Source organism: Eimeria acervulina, genomic scaffold (assembly GCF_000499425.1).
Source record: "Eimeria acervulina Houghton genomic scaffold, Eah_scaff507, whole genome shotgun sequence".
Classification (NCBI taxonomy): Eukaryota; Apicomplexa; class Conoidasida; order Eucoccidiorida; family Eimeriidae; genus Eimeria; species Eimeria acervulina.
Window position 1 is genome coordinate 2501 of NW_013547298.1, and position 21472 is coordinate 23972.

The 21472-nt window shown below is 48.3% G+C and overlaps 3 protein-coding genes across 3 annotated transcripts in view; 1 reads left to right on the forward strand and 2 right to left on the reverse strand.

Annotated features, from left to right (window-relative positions):
- EAH_00040900 (glutamine-dependent NAD(+) synthetase protein, putative) overlaps window positions 1–3473 on the reverse strand; it is a gene marked incomplete at both ends in the record, with an annotated part of 4023 nt that extends 550 nt beyond the window's left edge. The window contains 4 exons of the mRNA XM_013391835.1: window positions 1–1739; window positions 2097–2313; window positions 2682–2836; window positions 3188–3473. The exon at window positions 1–1739 is cut by the window's left edge and continues 165 nt beyond it. Coding sequence (XP_013247289.1) covers window positions 1–1739; window positions 2097–2313; window positions 2682–2836; window positions 3188–3473 — 2397 coding nt within the window. The remainder of the gene's footprint in view (window positions 1740–2096; window positions 2314–2681; window positions 2837–3187) is intronic.
- A 1654-nt stretch (window positions 3474–5127) lies between these two features.
- On the reverse strand, window positions 5128–9639 carry EAH_00040910 (kelch motif domain-containing protein, putative; the record flags this gene model as incomplete). Its single annotated transcript, XM_013391836.1, has 10 exons — window positions 5128–5259; window positions 5475–5663; window positions 5932–6041; window positions 6379–6619; window positions 7046–7295; window positions 7513–7805; window positions 8120–8263; window positions 8457–8552; window positions 8773–8927; window positions 9285–9639. 10 exons carry the CDS (start codon window positions 9637–9639, stop codon window positions 5128–5130), a joined length of 1965 nt encoding a protein of 654 aa, XP_013247290.1.
- A 6245-nt stretch (window positions 9640–15884) lies between these two features.
- EAH_00040920 (hypothetical protein) lies at window positions 15885–18992 on the forward strand (the record flags this gene model as incomplete). Its single annotated transcript, XM_013391837.1, has 1 exon — window positions 15885–18992. One exon carries the CDS (start codon window positions 15885–15887, stop codon window positions 18990–18992), a length of 3108 nt encoding a protein of 1035 aa, XP_013247291.1.
- Between the last annotated feature and the right edge of the window lie 2480 nt (window positions 18993–21472).

Below are 21472 nucleotides of genomic sequence, written 5' to 3' on the forward strand. Positions count from 1 at the left end.
TAATAAAGGCCCACATCGACCACGCAAGGGGGCCCCAGGGGCCCCCGAACCCCCAGGGGCCCCCAGGCCCCCAGGGGCCCCTTGGCTTCGAGGGGTCCCCAGGTCCCCAGGGGCCCCCAGGTCCCCAGGGGCCCCCTGGCCCCCCACAGCTGGGGTCCCCCCCAAATCCCCCCCTCTTGGTGGCTCTGTATGGGGGCCCCCTAGGGGCCCTCCCCCTTGAAACGCCCCTAGGGGCCCCCCTATTAGGGCCCCTGGGGGCCCCCCTGGAGGCCCGTCTTGTATTGGATAGTCTGTATGGGTTTGTGAATAGTGTGGGGTGTCTGCATGCTGCAGTATTACTCCATTTGTTTGTATTTGCGTCGTTGTTGATGTTGTTGGTGTTGGTGCTGCTGTTAACTCGTTTTTAATTTGTTTTTGTCTTGTTAAAGGAAGAAGCTGAGCAAACAGATAAGAAAGAACCATACGGGTCCTTGCTTGTAGATTCTGCAGCGCTAAGTCTTCTTGATGAGTGCCCCCAGCACTAATATAGTTAGGGCCCCCCCAGTTTGTAGCATCTCTAAAGCAAGATAAGAAAGAAGAAACAGCTGAATTAATCTCTGCTTCAATATGATACGAACCAAGGGCCCCCGCAAGCTTGCTGCTTAAACGCTGCGTCTGCTTGCTGCTGTTTTCAGACGCTAAATAGCAGCTGTGCAGCAACATGTTACACAACTCCCTGCAGCTACGAGGAAAACCAGCAGCATCAGCAGACAAACCCAATATCTTCTCTAATGAACGCAGCACACCAAGGGGGCCCCCAAGACCCTCTTCCCACTCCTGGGGCCCCCCTATGGGACCCCCTGGGGCCCCCTCTAAAGGCCCCACAGAGGCCCCCTCTAAGGACCCCGCAGAGGGCCCCCGTAAGGATCCGCAGGATACTGAACCCACTTCGCTGCTAGCGGGGGCCCCTAGGGGGGGCCCCTGAACAACCTCTGTGGGGGCCCCTAATAGGGGGTATATTGTTTGGAAGACTCTGTGGCACATGAATGCGAGTAGAGATAAAACAGCAGCAGAATCTGCACCCCCAGATAGAGCAACAAAGAAACCACCAGCACCTGAACGACGAAGGTAATCCCACAGCCATAGTGCTGCTGCCTGTGCTGTCTCCTCTGTTGCTGCTGCTGCTGCTGCTGCGTCAAGAGCAGGGCCGTTCTGCATGCGCACCTGCTGCTGCTGCTGTTGCTGCTGCTGCTGCAGCAGCAAAGGGGATCGAATGGGCGCCATTAAGAAGGGTTTCTGGGGGCGGAGACAAAAGGAGACATGTATTCTGGGTAGAGGTGCTGCTGCTGCTGCTGCTGCTGCTGCTCTAAGAAATGTTGGATTTGCTCTTCTGCATGCACGAACAGCACTAAGATCTACAGAAACTGTCTCCACAGATACTTCTAAAAGAGAGCAGCGGGGCCCCACAGCAACAGGGGCCCCGCATGCATATACAGCTGAACCCCCGTCGAAGACAACCCTCCCCCCGTCTGCACCTCCTTGATTAGCATATGCATACACCCCACAGTGTCTTTGTGTTGCTTCTCTTAATAAAGATAAACGCCGATGGTGTTTGTTCTTTTCAAAATAACTGCTGCTTCCATTTGATACAATCTCTGCTCCCAACAAATAACAAAACGAATGCGGAGGAGACGGCGACCACAACTCTTCGCAGCATTCAAACCCTAAACAACTCCCTATACACTCCAATAACGCTATGCCTAGCATACACACACACACACACACACGCATATATATATATATATATAAATGCATTTATATGCATATTTATGTACATTATATATACAATGTATATCTATATGTATATCTATATATATACAAATATGTATGTACATACATATGTATATATATTTTTTTCTGTGTAGATATATGCATATCTACCTGCATTTATCTACAAAAAATGCAGATAAATGCATCTACATGTATATATATGCATTATATATATAGGGCGACGCTATTAAGAGGGAGAGGTAAGAGTAACGAAAGACTGTATTTAAACTCCTAATATTTAAACTCTATATTTAAACTTTTAATATCTTCTTCTCGAGTCTTCTCACCAAATGGCGCTGTCTGCTGTCCAGACACCTGAACCACCGCTGGGGGTAGCTGGAGCTGCTGCAGCTGCTGCTTCTGCGGTGTCTGTGCATCTCCTGCTGCAGGCCAAGCAGCAAAGTACCGGCTCTCTCTGTAGCCCCCTTCATCGACTAAACATGTCTTCGGACGCACTAACAACACGCAGCCATCCAGCAGCAACACCCGGCAGTTATATTGACTCTGCAGCAACAGAAACAGCAGCAGCAGTAGTAGTGGTGGTGGTAACAGTAAGTGCAGCAGAAGCAATAACAGCAGCAGCAACAATGGAAGCAATAACTCCAGGTTTAGCAGCAAAAGCAGGGACAGCCGCTTCAATAGCAAATATGCTGCACCCGCAGCAATATAGAGAGGAAGAGACACAAGCCAGCAGCAGCAGCAGCAACTGCTTCAGCAACTGCTTCAGCAACTGCAGCGACTGGCACCGCACCAGTTACAGCAGCGGCATCAGCAGCATCAGCAGCAGCAGCATCAGCAGCAGCAGTATCAGCAGCAACAGCATCAGCAGCAGCATCAGCAGCATTAGTTGCTACTTTATGGCCGTTGCTTACCCCATTATAAAAGACGGGTGCGCCCGTCTCCACCAAAATATCGTTGGTTAAATTTGAAGACAAAAGTTTTGCAATTAATTCCCAAGAATGCATCTCCGTGTCGCTCTCTAAGAAGTGGTCTTCACACCCGTACCCACATGTCTCCAGCTCAGGACCTAAGCAATTCAAGCAGCAGCAGCAGCAGCAGCAGCAACAGCAGTAGCAACAGTAGTAGTAGTAGTGGCGTTGTAAAACCACGCTAACGGAAAATGCAGCAACAACGGGTGCGATAGTGACCTGCTGCTGCTGTTGCTGCTGCTGTTCCTGTGCTTCATTGTGCTGCTATTTGGTACTGATGTTGCTGATGTTGCTGCTGGCGCTGCAGCTGCTGCTGCTGCTCCATGCTGAAATTGCTAGTGCTGCCGCTACTGCCGCTGTAAATACTGCTGCTGCTCGCACTGCTGCTATAGAAGCTGCTACAGCCGTTCCTAGTGCTGTAAATGCTGCTGCTGTTGCTGCAGACGTACCAACACGGAATCTAGCTCCTTGTCTTTTTGCCTGTTCGATACTTTCGGCGATCCGGCGGAAATTTCCCTCAAAGTCGAGGGCCCACTGGTTGAGTGTACATACAGATATTCTTGCAACTGCTTCGTCTGGTGATGCATGCGTCTCTGACCTGGCACGCAGAAGCTCCCGTTTAAACTCCAACTCTGAGAGGCCATCAGGGGCCTCCAAGGAAGAGGGGGGCTCTGAAGGGACCCCCGACGCGCAGACAGCGTCCATCTGGGGCCCGTGCTGATGCGCGAGCGACATATCGGTAAGGCTGCAGCGCCGGAGAGGTCAGGCGTGTAGATGCGGATGAGGTGTGGAAACCGGAAAAAATTATGTTGAAGAGAAGTTGAAGAGTGGTGTATGAAACTCAAAATATGTTTTTTTGCAGTTGTTTGCGGTGAAAATAAACAAAGCAACAAAGAAACACGCAAAAGAGTCAAGCAATCGGGCTGCCAACGAAGCAAAACCCTCTCATGAAAGGCATTCGTATTTTTCGTGCAAGTTTCAGAAGGATGATGAGGTGTGCAGAGACCTCACGGCAAAAATTGTCAAAATAAAAGGAAATAAACCAATAACAGCCAAAAGCCAACACATTAAAAGATAAAGTATTCAAAAGGAACTACTAACACTGAGGTTCCCGATGCAATTGGCGGCTCGGCGTTGTCGACCTTCAGGTGTACGTACAGTCCACGGTACCGTGGTATGCAGGAGTTTGCGAAATAATTACAGTTTGGGTTTAAAAACCAATTAAAATAGAGCAAATTTAATTGTTAATATGGAAATAGAATCTTTATTTGCGTGTATTTCCTGCTATTGTTCTCTGCATGGCGTCGCCTTCTTGTGGCGTCGGCCGGTAACGTGTTATTGCAATGCTTCTCCGATGATGTAAGTACAATTCAATAAAATATGAATATTTTACACTTAATATTTTCCTTTTATTACTTTAAGTGTACTTATCTTGAAAGGGCAGCAACTTGTTTGATGAAATGCGTTTAAAACCGCAAGAACAAACAAAATTCAAAGAAGACCCTTTAAGGTAACTCTACGCAGTTTCGGTTTGGCTGTTCATGATGACCTTTAGAGTGTCTGAGTTGTGCGAGTTTTTCTGTTTCTTATCAGTAATAAATTCGTTTCTCATATAAATGCGTACAGCTTGGAGGGCGTTATATGATGAAATCCACAGAATGTGTTGAAGACAAGAGACGCAATTGGCATGCATGCAAGTGCGACGAAAAAATTATTGCATGCAGCATTAGTTTTCCCCTTAACTTTATTTTGTTTGTGATCTCTTGCATCGGACTGTCCGTCTGTGTGCATGCATAAATGTGTGTAGATACACAACTAAAAGTCTTCCCAATTCACGCAGACACCGCAGATACGCTGCATTCAATTGAAGTGTACACTAGAGGAACAATTAATTGTTCTATGGATGCCGAATCTGAATCTGACGGGTAAAGGGTAGGTAGCATCTGGCTAGGGTGTACGTACACCTGAGGGATGCGCCTTTATATATATTTGGCGTGGAGTTCGGAGGAAACAAACGGTGAATAATAATAAATAGACGACAGACCCTCCAGCAGCAAAAGTGAGAGATTAGAAGCTGCTGCACTTCGTAGTCTGTAGACGCATGCAAGCGTCTAAACGGGGTGTACGGACAGGTAGGGCATTGTGCATACATTAACTAAAGCTGAAGGTCTGCATCCTTGTATGCATGCACCAGCCCCCCAAATGCATTAAATAAGTAGAAGAGGGTGCATGCATGCATGAATGCAAAACGCGTAGAAGCGGGTGTATCCCCACATGCTAACGGAAGCAAACGGCGGCAAGAGAAATTGTACTATATTTTGTTTTCAGTGAGTAGCTAATAATAAATCTTGTCTCCCCGACTAAACCCTAAACCCTAAACCCTAAACCCTTAGAGTGCAGTGACGACGAGGCTGTGTCCATAGCGAGGACATAGCATAGGGGGCCCTGCTGTCCATTCGTTGCTTTCAGGGCTGTAGAAGCACGTACTCTGCAGCACTTCCCCATCTTGCCCACCAGTCACCTGCAACCACAAACCCTAAACCCTAAACCCTAAACCCTAAACCCTAAACCCTAAACCCTAAACCCTAAACCCTAGTCTTAAGTATGGACGTTGGCGCACTTCAAAGCTGGCGGCAGGTCCCGCTGTGTCCGTGTGCCCGCACGCCTACCCCGGAACCCGCGCAACAAACCCTAAACCCTAAACCCTAAACCCTAAACCCTAAACCCTGAACGTACGAAGATAGAATCTCCGGTGAATACAGCGCTGCAGTCCATACGAGGGGATGGCATTGGCGTTAAGAAGCTCCACTGCTTAGCATCGGGGTCCAGTGCTTCTAAAGAATTATGAATATGGTGCTCTCCGTCTATACCCCCTAATACGTACAGGTGGTTGTTTGCAGACACGGCGCTACCAGCACTCCGCACCTAGACCACAACCATTCAAAACCCTAAACCCTAAACCCTAAAACCCTAAAACCTTCAAAACATAAACCCTAGGTAACAAACGCTAGACACTAAACCCTTACCCCTTACCAGTAAACCCTAAACCCTAGACCCTAAACCCTAAACCCAAACCCCTAGACCCTAAACCCTAAACCCTAGACCCTAGACCCTAAACCTTAAACCCTAGACCCTAGGCTGTGTGTGGGGCGAATCTTGTTATTATAAATAGAGAGTAATGAGTTTAAATTACCTCAATCATTGGAGCAGCGAGAGGCTGCCACCTGTCCATGCGCTGTTCGTACACCTCAGCTGTGCGCAGTCTCTCGCCAGTAGTGCCGCCCAATACCACCAGCGAATCTCCTGCAGCATTAAATAAAAATAAACAAAGATAATATCTTTCATTTAGATGCATTACTATATATATACATATATTTGCTATTATTATTGTTATTAGTCTTTATTCTTCATGTTAGGAGGATATTAATGTTCATATAAACATTACATAACCTTTTATTATATGTATTTTATTATTAATATGCATATATATGTATATATATATATAATAATATATATTGGCATTATTAACATAGTCAAACCGCTACAAAGGAGTCGCCCCCTCCCCCTAAGAGAGAGACACAGCTACGAGGCGACCGGTAAACCCTAAACCCTAAACCCTAAACCCTAAACTTTTGCTAACCGTGTGCGCAGCACATGGCGCTGGATCTGGGTGCGTTGAGGGGAGCAAGTGAGGTCCAGCTCTTCATTCGGCTGTCTAGACATTCAACAGACGATAATATATTTTCTCCATCGAACCCTCCAACAACAAAAACGCGGTTGTCTAAAGCAGCCCCGCATGCATTGCGGCGAGGAATTAGCAAAGGCTTCGCCCCAAACCAAACACCCAATAAGGCGTCGTAAACCTCCACGTCGCACAGTGCCTGTACACCCCAAACCCTAAACCCTAAACCCTAAACCCTAAACCCTTAACCCTAAACCCTAAACCCAAAGTAATAGTAAAGGAACAGGGCAGAAGGGATCTCAGCACGCAGGCATACAAAATGTTCAGCGCCAAACAAACACTAAACCCTAAGATACTACTTCTCAACCCTAAACCCTTCTAAACCCTAAACCCTCCTAAGCCCTAAACCCTAATAAACACTAAAGCCCTCCCCACCCTTCTAACCCTTCAAGACTCTCCTAAACCCTAATAAATCCTTGTGATTCCGTTTCAACCCCTCCCCACCCCTAAACCCTAAACCCTAAACCCTCGACCAAACCTAACACTAAAAACCTCTTTTAAACCCTAACCCCTTAGGAGTCATTATAAACCCTAAACCCTAAACCCTGCTGTGTATGTTCAGTACCTTATAATCGAGGTTTTGACCTCCACAGATATAAATTTTATTGTGAATTGAAGCACAAGACGCGTAGGCACGCTCTGTTTGCAGTGGAGGGCAGGGGCTCCACCGCTTTGTTTTAACGTCAAGGAGCTCAACGCTATTTAGATGCCTTTCACCACTATGACCCCCAAGCGCAAATATTAATGGTGAAGGAAAGAAATGAATACCGAAAAATGCAGCCTCTCCGCATACAGCGTCGCTCTCTGCGCTGTCTCTGCACATTCAAACATATACACAATACAAACCCTAAACCCTAAACCCTAAAATACCCCTTTCAAACAATACTCCAATCCTATACTTTAAACCCTAATTTATATACACTCTAAAGTCAATAAATATGCTGCATGAGGCCTCACACCAAATCTACTGCACCAACACCACCCAAACCCTAAACCCTCAACCCTAAACCCTAAACCCTAGAGCCTTCGTACCTGGGTTGAGGTGGAGTGTTTGGGTGTCTAAGGAAGTTGAGTATAATGCGGAAGAGCTCTGCATCTCTATCAAAGAAAATTCTTCCTTGTCTATCTCGAGGAGGCTGATGACGCCCTGATAAAACAATTTCTAATAAAGACCCCCGCTGTTGGACAAGGTTCTCTCTTGCAGTTTCGTATATAACCCCTCCAACGTTTAAATCTACAACTGTCTCTGCAGCTACACTGGCATCTACTACGCGCTGACGCTGCGCCTCGAACGCCAGTACTTCCTGACGAAAACGCTCCCGCTCCTGCGCACAAACCCTAAACCCTAAACCCTAAACCCTAAAACCCTAATATTCAAACCCTAAACCCTCGAAAACCCTAGTGCTCTAAACCTAATGAACATCCAGATAATTCAAATCCTATGCATACAACTGTAGTATTCACCCTACACATTACATAATAAACCCTAAACCCTAAACCCTAAACCCTAGTGAATTCAAACGCCACATTTACACATGTTGCAAAATAATGCGGTAAAAAGGCAAAGACAAAGAAAAGCAGAAACAAAAGATAAATACAAACAAGCAAAGCAAAGAAAAAGATATTGTTATAGGCCTACCAGCACTTGCTTGCGGCGAGCTGTCTCTTGCTCCTGCAAGAATTTTTGTTTTTCTTTTTGAAGTTTTCCTCGAGCGTCGTTGCGCTCTATCTCTAATTGCTTTAGCTGCTGCTGCAGCTCTGCATGCGCAGCGCGCCGCTCCTCCTGGTGTACGTACACCGCAAACCCTAAACCCTTAACCCTAAACCCTAAACCGTAAAGCCTTCTTGTTCAAACCCAAACAACGAACGAGTAATGCGCCGGCAATACCAAACCCTAGACCCCTAAACCCTAAATTACAAACACTATATCCTACGCCCCAAACCCTAATCAATAAACCCTAAACCCTAAACCCTACTTTGATTTTGTTGTACTCAGTCTCCTTGTCTTGCTGGAAGAGGGCCCAAACCTTTTTCTTCTCCTCCTCAAACTCCCTCTTACGCCTTACAAGGTCCTGCCATCATCAACCCCAAACCCTAAACCCTAAACCCTAAACCCTAAACCCCAAACCCTAAACCCTAAACCCTAAACCCTCGACCCCCAACCCTAAACCCAAAGCCCTAACTAAAAGCTCAACACTAAACCCTCAACACTCAGCTGTCAACCCTCAACCCTAAACCCTAAACCCTCAACCGCAAACCCTAAACCCTAAACCCTTAACCCTAGTATCTGACATTTCTTTCCCTTTTGAGTTCTGCTTCTGTATGCCTCAGCCAGGAGACGAAGGTCCTTCTGAGGTCTCCAACCATCATTTCAAAGTCTTCCAACGAGCCGCAGCCTCCGCTGGGGGCCTCCAGTGTCTCAGGTGTAACTACACTTAAAGGAGGAGCTGTAAGGGACCCCACCGGCAAAGAAGAAGACGCTGAGTTGGGGTGTATGCACAGAAAAAAACAGAAAAAAAGAAAATGTAAGATAAGGATGAGGAGGTGGACGTACACCGATACGCGTAGAGAAAAAAAAGGATATATTAAAAACATATTAGAACATATATATATATATATATAGATGTGTAGATATATACATATACATATACATATATATATATATATATATAAAGACAAAGAACGGCAAGCGGCAAGCAACAAGGAGACAGAAATAGATTTGTTTCAAGCAAATACCCATAGCTCCACATTTATATGCACCATAAAACAAGAGGAAAAACTAGGAAAATATCTTTCTGTCTCACCTCCGGTGTACTTTGAGGTCGAGGTGTATATACACCCTGAGGTTGTCCCCGCACCCCCTCGAGGAACAATACTCGGAAGATCTGTTGTTCTGCTTTGGGTTTCTTTTAAACGCATTGATGCATGCAGCGAAGTGTCTGCTGCACTGCCACCATAAGGAGGCAGGAGGCCCCCAGGGGGCCCCCCAGAAGGGTACGAAGGCAAGCCATAGGACAAGGGGCCCCCAGGGGCCCCACCTCTATCATGGGGACCCCCAGTAGGGGCCCCGCTGTGACTGCTGATCGTACTGTGGGCAGACTGAAGGGCCCCTACGCCAGCATTCAGGGGGCCCCCGCTTGAAGAAGCGTAAGGGTCCATCTAAGGCGAGAAAGAACGAGGCGTAGATCAGCAGCAGCAGCAGCAGCAGTACACACGAGAAGGCACCAGCACCAGCAGCAGCAGCAGGCGCCGCTGCAGCGTGATATAATTCTGCTGCTGCACTCAGCTACGACGCCTTAGGATAACGAACAGATGGGGGCCCTTAGGGGCCCACAATGAAAACTCCAAAGATGAAGGCGGCAGCACTAGTATGGGGGGTTGGGGGGGTAGGGTTTGCAGGCTATCACTGTACAGGGCTGCAGAGTGAAGGCTCTCCTTGTTGTTCAATCGGAGGAAAGGACAGTGTTTACATAGGAGCGTCTGAGGTGTATGCCCGCCGGAGCCTGTATGTACTACAGGAAATGGAGTTGTAGGGAGGAAGCCCCTCTTGCGCTGAAGGCGCAGATGAGATGCGTCTTGCGGCTAACACAGCAGAAAGAAGCTGTAGAAGAAAAGAAAGTGGAGGTTTCCTTCTAAAGAGGCAAGCATCAGGCATGCAATATACCTGGTAAAACAACGAAAAGAGAACCCAGCAGCGCTCTATGAACTGACGATGTTTGCGCCGCAATAATGAGTCAAAAATTGTGAAATACGTAAAAATAAAACACTAAATGAATTCAATTGCTTATTTCCTGCACGGAAATATAAACTCCTCGCTCCGCGCCGCTGGGGTGTATGGGCACTTCCCTACAGAACGAGTTGAACTCAAGGGTGAGTTCTGCACGTTCTCTTCACAATTATATTCATTTACAAGTTTTCATTCATAGTTTATTTCAATTTTCTCTTCCTTCAACATCAGGCCTCCAGCGAGGGGCAGAGGCTGCAGCAGACCGCGGGGCCTTCCCTGTCTGTGTTTTTCGTTCGTTCAGATTTTGCAATATCCCCTAAAAGAAAGGAATCTTTTGGTTTTATCAAGAAAGAAGCTGCAGATTCAAAAGGATTTCAAACAGTGTATTGACGAAATGCCTTAAACCTCCCTTCCTACAACAAACGCCTTGCGGTAACTGCGCCTGCGCAGCTTCAACCCGCAGACATACATACACCGTAAGCAAAAGAAATGCATTATGGTATTCAATTTAAATGGCAAGAGCAATCTCATCACTAAGCCGAGTTTATATGCATTCAAGAGGCTGCGGAGATGCAGGCAAAAAATATTATTAGACAGACGACGGGCGATGCATTCAAGAAGGAGAACTCCCGCAAGCCCGCGAACGAAAGCTTATTCAAAGTTCCTCCCCTTATATCTTAATGTTCTAATGCAAAGGCATACACCTGATGCTGAGGCATGAGTACATTGTGGCCTTATGAGCGGATCAGCTTAACAATTGTTGAAGCATGGTCTATCTATCCATATCTGAGGTTTGTACATCCCGCTCTGGAGCGTAGTCCAGCAGATTATAGTATGTGCACTTCTACTTGTTTGCGGAGGCTGGCTATTAAAAGGAAAGTAAACGCTTAGCAATTGCAGATAGTGTTAGCCCACGCAGCAAAGACCTGCTTGCATGCATATGGGTTGCCTTGCACAACCAGCTACAGCAAGCTGCGTTGCAACTCATGGCCCTCCACCACCTATCTGTAGCATCTTTACTCCATAAGGCCATAGTGCTCACGATGCCTGAGGAATGATGGGGGGTTAGCTGCTTTTGGAGGTCTCTTATCGCACGTATATCCTTTTTCCTCCCTGTTCGGCATCAATGACACCAGAGAAATTCACCCGATAAACCCTGTTATCCTCTAGTCATATTTGAAAGATTCGGGGTTTTCAGAATAGAATAATTACTCACAGGGACTTTAACTTCTTTAGCGCCTTCTAATGCAACTTCTTATCGAACAGCACGAGAACTTCGCAAATACTCCCGGAGGCATAGTGTCAAACCGAGGACACCAATCGCACACTTGTCCTCTCTTTTATACTCTACCAGCGAAACTCAAAAACTTAATTTGATTCATCACCCCGTCGATGCTTTACCCGTTATTCTTCCCCTTCCCTGATGTGCCCAGAGCACGGTAATCTGACCCCGCGCTGGACTTGGTTATTAATTGATAGGAGCCATATAGTTGCCAATGCTTAAATATAGACTGCAACTGCGCATGCATGCATTATGAGCCCCCCGGAAACGAGGGAGAAGAAATAAAGACAAACAATCGCCAATCACTTTCAAAACAAGTGAGCCGTGCTCACAGGATTCGCACGCTCTGCGAAGCGCAAAGGGGGGAGGGCAGCCGAAGAACTTCGCCATACGTTGGATGAGGCAGTTTGCTTCTCATTCTCTGATTAACGTGCTGGCGTACACCGTCGACTTACCCCACTCCATGATGAGCCACCATACTTTTCGTCTTGATTTTCTAAACCGGTTTAGGGAATCACCGAAATCCCCAGAATTTGCCCCCACGAAACAGAAGCAATGCCATTGCGAGAAGGAGCAACAGAGGGTGGTGGCGCGCAACGGTCACAAAACAGACGATAAATGGAGATGAATTTCACAAGCAATGTGGGTCTCTGAGTAATTGCTTTGCTTAGCAAACGAAAGCAAATCGAAAAGCCTTCTTTGACAGAGTGGCGGCGACTACAGGGGGGAGCATGCACAGAGTCAATTTCGACGGCGTAAAAGCCTTGCAGGCAATTGCTTATATCTTTCTACCTATGTGCTGTCCCGGGTCAGCTATTTTCCCGCTGTGATCTGAGCCCCCAAGTCTACATTCAGCCAGCTGTGCACCGCAACTGACAACCTTCCAGCTTGGGGCTTTGCCCCTCTCTGGCCCTGCCTTCCGCTCAGGCCCTTAGCACCATTTGACCCTGACCTGCGGAAGATCAGTACAGAATGTTTTCGATAGGGATGGTGGCGCAAAGGCTCTTCTCTCAACATCCTCCCGCAGTACACAACGCAGCAACGAACAGTGCCCGGCTCGGCATGCCGCAGCCCCGTGAGGACAAGACCAGCCGCACCGAAAACCAGCGGCAAAAACAAAACCGACGGAAGGTTCTCCCTCAGCAGCAGTACACTGAATAGCCGCAGCTGGCACATAAGGAGGACGGCTTATCTTGCATTCCAGCGAAAAGCCTTTCCCTCTTTGCTGAGCACTATTAATAACAGTAGTGCATTTATCACCATGTGCGAGTGCACTGCTGCGCTCAGGGCAATCCTCCCATAGCAGCACCAACTTCAATAGAGACCTCCAATGTTTCTCCACCGGTGACCGCTGCCGTCTCTGTCACTAATCCTGTTTCTAAGCATTGACGAATAATGTAAATGCAGAAGTTTCTTGCTGGCACCAAATTGCAGCCTGTCTGAACTCAACTGCTGCGACGGCAGCAACGGCGATTGTTTACAGCAGACACACAGGAGCTAGCGCTGCCGCACCAGCCCTGGGGAAATTCTAAATATCCGGATCTTCCACTCACGTAGATTCTTAAATAAGAACTGCTGCGTGGTGCAGCAATTGCTTTGCGCTGCTGGGGGGTCAAAACGTCGAGCCGCATAACTAGCAACGGTGCTAACGACGGCACCATTAGCAGCAACAGCAGGAGCAGCAGCAACAGGAGCAGCAACTCCAAGACTGGCATTTACAGGACCAGAACCTGCAGTGGCATGCGGTGCTGTCCCCGCTTGTGTTGCGCGAGTGTCGGAGCCAAAAAGAAGCATATGCAAAAGCACAGGCAGGAGAAGCGCAGCAGCAGCAGGGGTCGTCGATGCATACATGAGCTGCGGATGCGAATGGAGGAAATAACAAGGATGAATGTAGAAGAGCAGGCGCTGCTGACTGCAGCTGCTGCAGCCGGTAGGAGACGCAGCCAAGCAATAAACTTACCAGAGTTATATAAGGAGAGGAAAAAATGATCGCGGAGGCGGCAAGACGATGTTTCCGGGTAGACTGGACGAGACTAGCAGCAGCACAAGGGAATCTTGGTGCTGCTGCCTATTGAAGAGACCTTCCAGCCGAAACGAAAGCATGACAAACACATGCTGTAGTGAACAGCGCACTTCACTGTTACTACTTACGTCTCCTTAGTAAGTCCAACTAGGTGCTCACACCAGCTTCTGGTATCTATTCTCTATGCACAACCTACAATCGTTCTATTTAATCAAATATTAATTTCCAACGCATATTCGAGTTCCCATTATTAAGGGAAACCCAGATTAATAGAACTGACTGACTCCCCCCGCAGAGGGTCAGAGCCACGACGGCTGCTGCATCAGCCTCACCCTTAGCCCTGGGCCCCGTGTACGGACGAATACACCCGGTTTAATTGACCTCTTTTCTATCTAAAGCGTTCCAAAATAAGTACATTTATATTTTAATTATTCCCTTTCGTGAAGCTAGAGCTCTAAGGTTGCTACATGAGCTGTATTGTAGTGTGCGTGCACTACACATACAGCGTAGACAGAAGCAGATGCACCAACGAACAAACGAACACAGCGGCAAAAGGCGCATTAAACAAAATTATTTCATGAACTTGCATATAAAGTCACACGCAGCACCTGCGGAGTTTGGTTTCGTCTCCTGGAGTTTTCTTAAAATATACAAGTGTTCGTGTTGGCGGCTGGATGCAATACGCGACAAATAAGGATATCCTGCTGTTTTCGCTACCGAACTCAAGAGCGCCAATGAAACTGCAGCCTGAAACACAGGCTCGGGCTGCAGTCTCATTGTCATTACCATCAGCGACTGCCGCCGCTGCCCTTCTTTTTCTCTTGTCACTTGTCTCATCTTTTCTTCTTGTCGCGTCTGTGAGTCCTCGTGCAACATTCTACTCTCTCGATTCAGCATCCTTGTCGGGCAGGCATGCACCAAAAAGCACCAGCTTCTTGGGTGTAGCATAGGCTTTCTGAATTTAATAGAGCATAGTGAATCTGCTCCCGTTCTCCCCGTGCACTTTTTCCTGCACTGACATCGGCTATTGAGGGCCATGAAGAGTGTCTAAAAATTGCATGCAGTGCAATTGATTGATTCAAAATAGAGCTTGGGTATACTGGCATATGAAATTGCCTTACGCAAGGTCTTGCAGCAGCGCACATTGCAGCTTAATTGAATTCACATTCATACAGATCACTGCATGCTCTGCACAGGGCTACCGAAGCCCATCTTACATACACGTAGGCACACGAGAGGGAAGTCCAATGCTGCTAGCTCTCTTCAGTAATATATAAATACATAGAGTAAAAGATATTCATTAGTACAAATTGGTTTCCATGTTGAAATAACTCGCTCCTTTACTCCAGGAGCCAGCATCGCGCCTCCATGGCCACGAGGAGTCGACCGGCGAAGCCTACGTCATAAGAATTGTTGAGTTTAATATACCCCTAATTATTTAATATCTTTGAAAAAACTTTAAAATTGAAACAAAAGGAGAACTCACGGCCAAAGCAACACTCAGCGTCTACGCTGCCACTAGGCTGGGGCAGGCATGGGGTTTTCCGTCAGAATAGGGGAGTCTGCTTTCAATAAAACAGCCCATAGATGTTTCAATCATGATCAGAGTTATTAACATAGAATATTATTTGATTAAATGCACGGGACAGCCTCAGCCGACGTGGCGCCCCCAGAATGCGGATACGAACGAAACTTGCAAGGAACCGAGCACAGCCAAAAGTACAGCAGGATGAGAACAAGCATAGGAACCACGGTGGAAACACTACTTATTTGTAGTTATTGTAGTTGGTATGAAGCAGTGCAATTACATTACATTACGTTATGCCAATAAACCTCTATTTTTAAGAAAAAGAAACAAAAAAAAACATGTAAACGGCCGCCGATGCGTTAAGACCGGGCGTCCATCCATCTGCCGTTTAGAGAGGAGAGGAAGTGTCCATTGATCCAACTCAGTGAGCCTCACAATTCCTCATAGAGATCCTTTCTTTCCTTTTTTCTTTTAGTTCAATGAAAGATTTTTATTCAGTTTCCAGATGAGGGAGGAGAAGGGTACGAAGCATAAAGTGCTTTCTCGTCTCTGCTCTCGAACCGCCCGCCGGTGCCGCGCCAGTTTCCCTGAGGAGAAAGCTGCATCGTTTATGTTTATTTTTGTCATTTGTTCCAGTTGAATTATTTCAATGCAAGGAAGCCACGGAAAGCATCATTGACATTTGCCTTCTCTCCATTCTTTGCGCAGCTTTCCTCGAGAAGTTGGCCACTCCCTAGGCGAGCCGGGTACGAGAAACTCGAATAGCCTGCACATTGGTGCGTGCTGTTCCTGCTGTAGCGGGGTTCATTTCTTCTTCAATCCCCATTTAAATATTGAATTATCAATGTTTAGTTCAGGGGAAAAACCCCCAAACCTCCCGCTTCCGGGAGATGAGGGCAGGCAAGGAAGCCACCTCCCCGAGAGCGCGAGCACTGACGTCGGACTTCCCCATAGCATGGATCAGCAGGCGGTGCTTTATGGAGCCCCAGATGGCTCTGTTATTCCTGAGGTTGAAAGCGTAACACGAAGTAACAGAAGAGGCCGCAGGGGAAGGACAAGATTAACAAAGTCGCTCCCGCTGCTGGTGCTTCAGGTTTCTATTGTTGCATTGGTTTTCTTGGTGGTGTCCTGTGCCTTCCGCATCTCTTCGTCTTCAGTGAATGTGGGAGCCCCTCGTAATCTGGCGCATCTGGGGGGCTCGGGGGGTAATCCTTCGTCGTCCTCCCGCCCTGGCTCCTCAAATGGCTTCCCGCGTGGGCGCAACGGCGGCCCCCGCAGAACCGGCGACCCTCTAGATTCTTTGTGCAGTCGTTATGATGATGGCTTTGGAGACCCTTCTTCTGTGCCTCACGAGGACTTAGGATTGTTTGGGCCGCCTCAAACACAACCCCTCGACCTGCGGCAGTCCGCTGGATCATCAAGTGGTGTAGGCAGTTCAGGTGTACGCCTACCAGCAGGAAGGCCGGCTGGTGGGCCCATACCCGACGAACAGGAGGAGCCTTTGGACTTGAGTGTCGGGAGCAACGGCAACGGAAGCATTGCTGGGCCCCCTACACAAGGTGCTGCAGGGGATGCTGCTACTCATCCCGCATCAACTTCTAGTGCTGGGTTAGGTGGTCCTCCGCTTCCATTAGTCGGTACTGCTGGGGTTGCTGGGTATGGTGGTCCTCACCCTCCATATCCTGGTGCTTCTGGGTTTGAAGGTGGTTACTACCCCTTTGATGTTTCTGGTGGGGTTGGTGCTCTCCCCTCTTCGCAAGTAGCTGTCGGGGTAAGGGCTGGCCCGTCTGGACGTGGGCGTGGTTCTCGTTCCTCTTCTGCTGGTAGGGGTGGTGCTCGCCGCTCTTCAGTTGCTGCTGGTAGGGGTGGTGCTGGCCCCTCTTCACTTGCTTCAGGTGAGGGGGGTACTCAAAGGGGTGCCAGGCGTGGTGGTGGTGCAGGGGTGCGTCAACGTGCTAGAGGTTCTGGACGTGGAGCTACTGGACGTGGTGGGCCTTCTGCTGCTGGGCATGGCTTGCCTCATTCAGCAGCAGCACAGGCAGCAGCAATACTTTCAGGAACAGCAGCAGCAGCAGGCAGCGGAGGCGCTCGAGGCGGCAGGGCGCGTCGTGTGTTTATCCCTGCACCACCAAGTTCCCCTTCTTCTGCCTCTACCGATAGCACAGACACAAGCCCTGAGGCTCAGGAGGAAGGAGATGCAGATTCAGAAAGCAGCAATGATCCCGACGAAGAGGGTCTAGACATCACGTGGAAACTGCGTATATGGGGATCACAGGGAGGAGGATCGCCTTTAACACCAACACACGGAGGGGCAGGGCCCTTCCATCCGAGGCCCCCATCCGGCAGCTCAGGCAGCTCTTGGTGGCTGACAAATTGGCTGCATAGTGGGGGTTTATCTTCAAGCGGCTCTTCTCAAGGCAGCAGAGACAACCAAAGAGACAGAGACGGCGCCGTTCCTTCCACCTCAGATGAAGGGGCCTTCCCCGGCACCTCCGCCGGTCCATCTTCTGGAAGACGGAGGGAGGAACTGCTGAATAAGTTACGGGATTCAATAAAGGAGAGGCAGAGAGGGAGGGAACAACAAGAACAACAGCAGCGGGAACAACAACGGCAGCAGCATCATGGTCCTCATCATCCGCCAGACCGCAGTCACCACCACCACCACCACCATCACCACCACTACCACGGGCAAGGGGGAGGCCACCAACATTCCCACCACCACAGCGATCAGCTGCAGGACGATTCGAGCCACCACCACCACCACCATCACCACCACCACCAGCAGCAGCAGCAGCAAGCCCACGAACACGAACGCGGCCAGGGAGGACACCACCACCATCATCACCACCACCACCACCACCAGCCGCAGCCGCAGCCGCAGCCTCAGCCGCGGCCTCAGCCGCAGCCTCAGCCGCAGCCTCAGCCGCAGCCTCAGCCGCAGCCTCAGCCGCAGCCGCAGCCCCAGCCGCGGCCACCGCGGCCACCGCGGCCACCGCGGCCGCCGCAGCGTATGCCGCTGCTGCGGCTGCTGCTTGATGGTGACGGGGAGGACCCCTCTCTATACAGCCTTCTCCATGGTAGAAACCCCTCCCCAACGGCCCCTAGACCATTCTCATCGGCTGTCTGGGAATGGGGGCCGTTTGGTTCAAGCAATTCCCCTCACCGCCGCCGCTCACGGGGCAGGAGGGTCCCCCAGGCACCAGGCCCCATAAGGGGGCGCTATCAGGGACCGTGGGATTCGGATCAGGAATTGGGAGGCTCCTCTTCAGGCGTCAGTGAGACTGTTTCTGCCAGATTCTTTGGGGGTTCCTCTGGTGAAGAGCCCCGTCCAAGCAGTGGGCAGAGAAGCCACACCACAACCGCAACAGCTTCCTCCGAACAAGGCTCAGAAGGGGAGGGTACTTCTTCAGGTCGTCACCGTTTACCTGCGATGGTACTGAGGGGCCCTGGGTGGCAGTCCGCTCAACCTCGATATCCCGGAAGGGGAGATGCAGGGCAGGGGCCCCAACGGGAAGGCCTCGCTTTCCCTCTGGGGGCCTTCCCTCGTGGCAGACCCCAGGAGGTTTCCCAAGGGCCTTCAAGTGCAGGCCCCTGGGCAGGCCCTCAAGGGGGTTTATCACGTGCAGCCCTTGAAGGAGGAGGGTCACAGGGAGTTTCCCAAGGGCCTTCACATGCAGGCTTCCAAGGGGGCCCCCAGGAAGTCCCCGAAGGGCCTTCATATGGTGGCCACCCCAGGGGGCCCCAGGAAGTCCCCGAAGGGCTTTCATATGGTGGCCACCACATGGGGGGCCCCCAGGAAACCCCCGTACAGGGACCCCAGGTGGGATCCAGCCGTGGTGATCATGGGCGTGCTCCTTTAGGATCTCATTCGGGTAGGAGGCCCCAGTCTAGCAGTGGAGGCCCACCGAGACGGTGGTGGTTAGATAGTGGCAGTGATTCACGGCGTTTGTAGTTGCATGCGCTGCGATACCCCATACAATCTGTCTGCTTTTAAAGCCGTGTGTTGGTTAGGCCTACTCTACAATAATAATCATACTAATAAGAATAATCTTTTTCTTTCTTTTGTCTGCGCAAAGTGCTGCGTGTTCCCCGTCAAAATATGTGTGGGTTTTGCTCGAAAGTAATACACTGCCTCTCTACAAAACAAAGTGCTTACCACTGTCTCCTTATTAAACAAAGCGTCTACTTACTCTTTATACAACAAGGTGTGTCTTGTTTCTTTATTAAAGTATTTACTTTATTTTTATTTAAAAACATATTTACTGTCTCCTTACTAAACAAAGTCTTACTGTCTCCAGACAGATGAAGTACGCTGTCTTCAATAAACAAGTGTGTACTCTCTTCACTTAAGTGTTTATTCTCTCTTTATGAAGTTTAGGGTGTCTCCTTATTCAAACAAAACCGTGTCCCCAAAGCGGGGACAGGTTGGCTGAGGAAGTGGAGGCCGGGAGATGATGATGCAGCAGTTGTCTCCTTGAAGCAGCAGCAACAGCAGCAATAGCAGCAGCACCAGCAGCAGCATTTTGCTGCTTCGAGGAGACACCCCGCCTCGGGTTCACGTTCCTGCTGCTGGTCTTGTCTCTGTCTGCCTTTGTTTGCCTCTACTGTCCTCAGCATCTATAAATATATATATCTGTATATCTATTTATATATATACAGATGTATATACATATTTATATATACAGATATATCTGTATATGTATGTAGACCTGCATGTAATGCATATATATCTTTACGCATGCCGACCATATATATATATATATATATATGGTTATATCGTTATATATGCGTACATCATTTTTCTCATTGAACAAAGCGAGGAATACAACCCGGGAACTATTTGCAAGTACAGGGTTTGTTACTTCGATGAAAATTGATTTAAAAATGCATGCAGAGTGAAATATCCTTTTTATCTTGTCTGCTATCGGGGGGTGGCTTTGCCTCTCTGTTAGAAAAAAATTAACTCCTCTTTGTTCCATTTATTTGCAAAAGAAGGTAACAGAGAAATAAACAACACTTTATATAGAGATGTAGCTGCTGCATGTACACCGCAAACACACCTGCAGATACACCTCAGGTTAGCAAGAATAGAATGTTGATGCACAGGCAGAAGTCATTTGCTTACCTGGGAAAGCAAAGGGGACAAACATCAACAATAACTGAAACAGATAGACAGAAAGAGACAGAGAAGGAGAGAGAGGCAGATATAGAGACAGAGACAGATAAAGAGAGAGAGACAGATGAAGAAGAGGCAGAGACAGATGAAGAGAGACAGATGAAGAAGACACAGAGACAGATGAAGAGAGACAGGCAGATGAAGAGACAGAGACAGATAAAGAGAGGGAGACAGATGAAGAAGAGGCAGAGACAGATAAAGAGACAGAGACAAACAGAGGGAGAGACGGCTATAGGGACAGAGACACAGAGACAGAAGATGAGGAGACAGAGCGACAATAAGAGGGAAGGAGAGAGAGGCACTGAGGAGGAGACAGCAAAGCAGACACCAAAGGCGAGAGAGAGAGACAGAGACAGAGAGAGACAGAGACGGAGACAGATAAAGAGAGATAGGAGGGAGAAGGATCAAATGCATGAATCGATAGATAAACGAACAAAAACCGATAAAGAAAGACAGATAAATACTCACGGGAGGCAATATTTAGGCGAGGGGGCTCTTATTATTATATTGTTTGATGTGCTCTTATTATATGAATATATATATATATATTACATATATACATTATAGGACTATATATATGTTTATATACATTATTGGATTATCTATATATAATCCTAGTCCATATGTATATATACATGTATGTTATAGTTTATATGTATTTTATATAACAACAAAAGCAAACATCAACAGAGGCAAACAAGAGATAAGGCGACGCTGCGGTGTATGCACACACCAAGTTGTACGTACACCCCAAAGGAGAGGAAGAAGAGTAAAAAAGAAGTACTTTAAAAGGGGGGAAGGGGACGACGCTCAACTCGTCAGGGCTTGCTTGCCAGTTCTAAACCCTAAACCCTAAACCCTCCGCCAACACAGCGCATAAAATCTAAATCCCTACATCCTTATATCCAGCTCTTCAAGATAAGAAAACACCGAGCCAATATAGCCTTCAAACCCTAAACCCTAAACCGCAAACCCTCAATGCCTCAAGTATAAGGAAACACTGAACATACGCTTCAAACCCTAAACCCTACACCTGAAACCCTCATGCAGAAGCCTCAAGTATGCGAAAACACTGAACATGTGCTTCAAAGCCTAAACCCTAAACCTGAAACCCTCATTCAGAAGCCTCAAGTATAAGAAAACACTGAACATACGCTTCAAACCCTAAAGCCTTAACCTGAAACCCTCGTGCAGAAGCCTCAAGTGTGCGAAAACACTGAACATGTGCTTCAAACCCTAAACCCTAAACCTGAAAC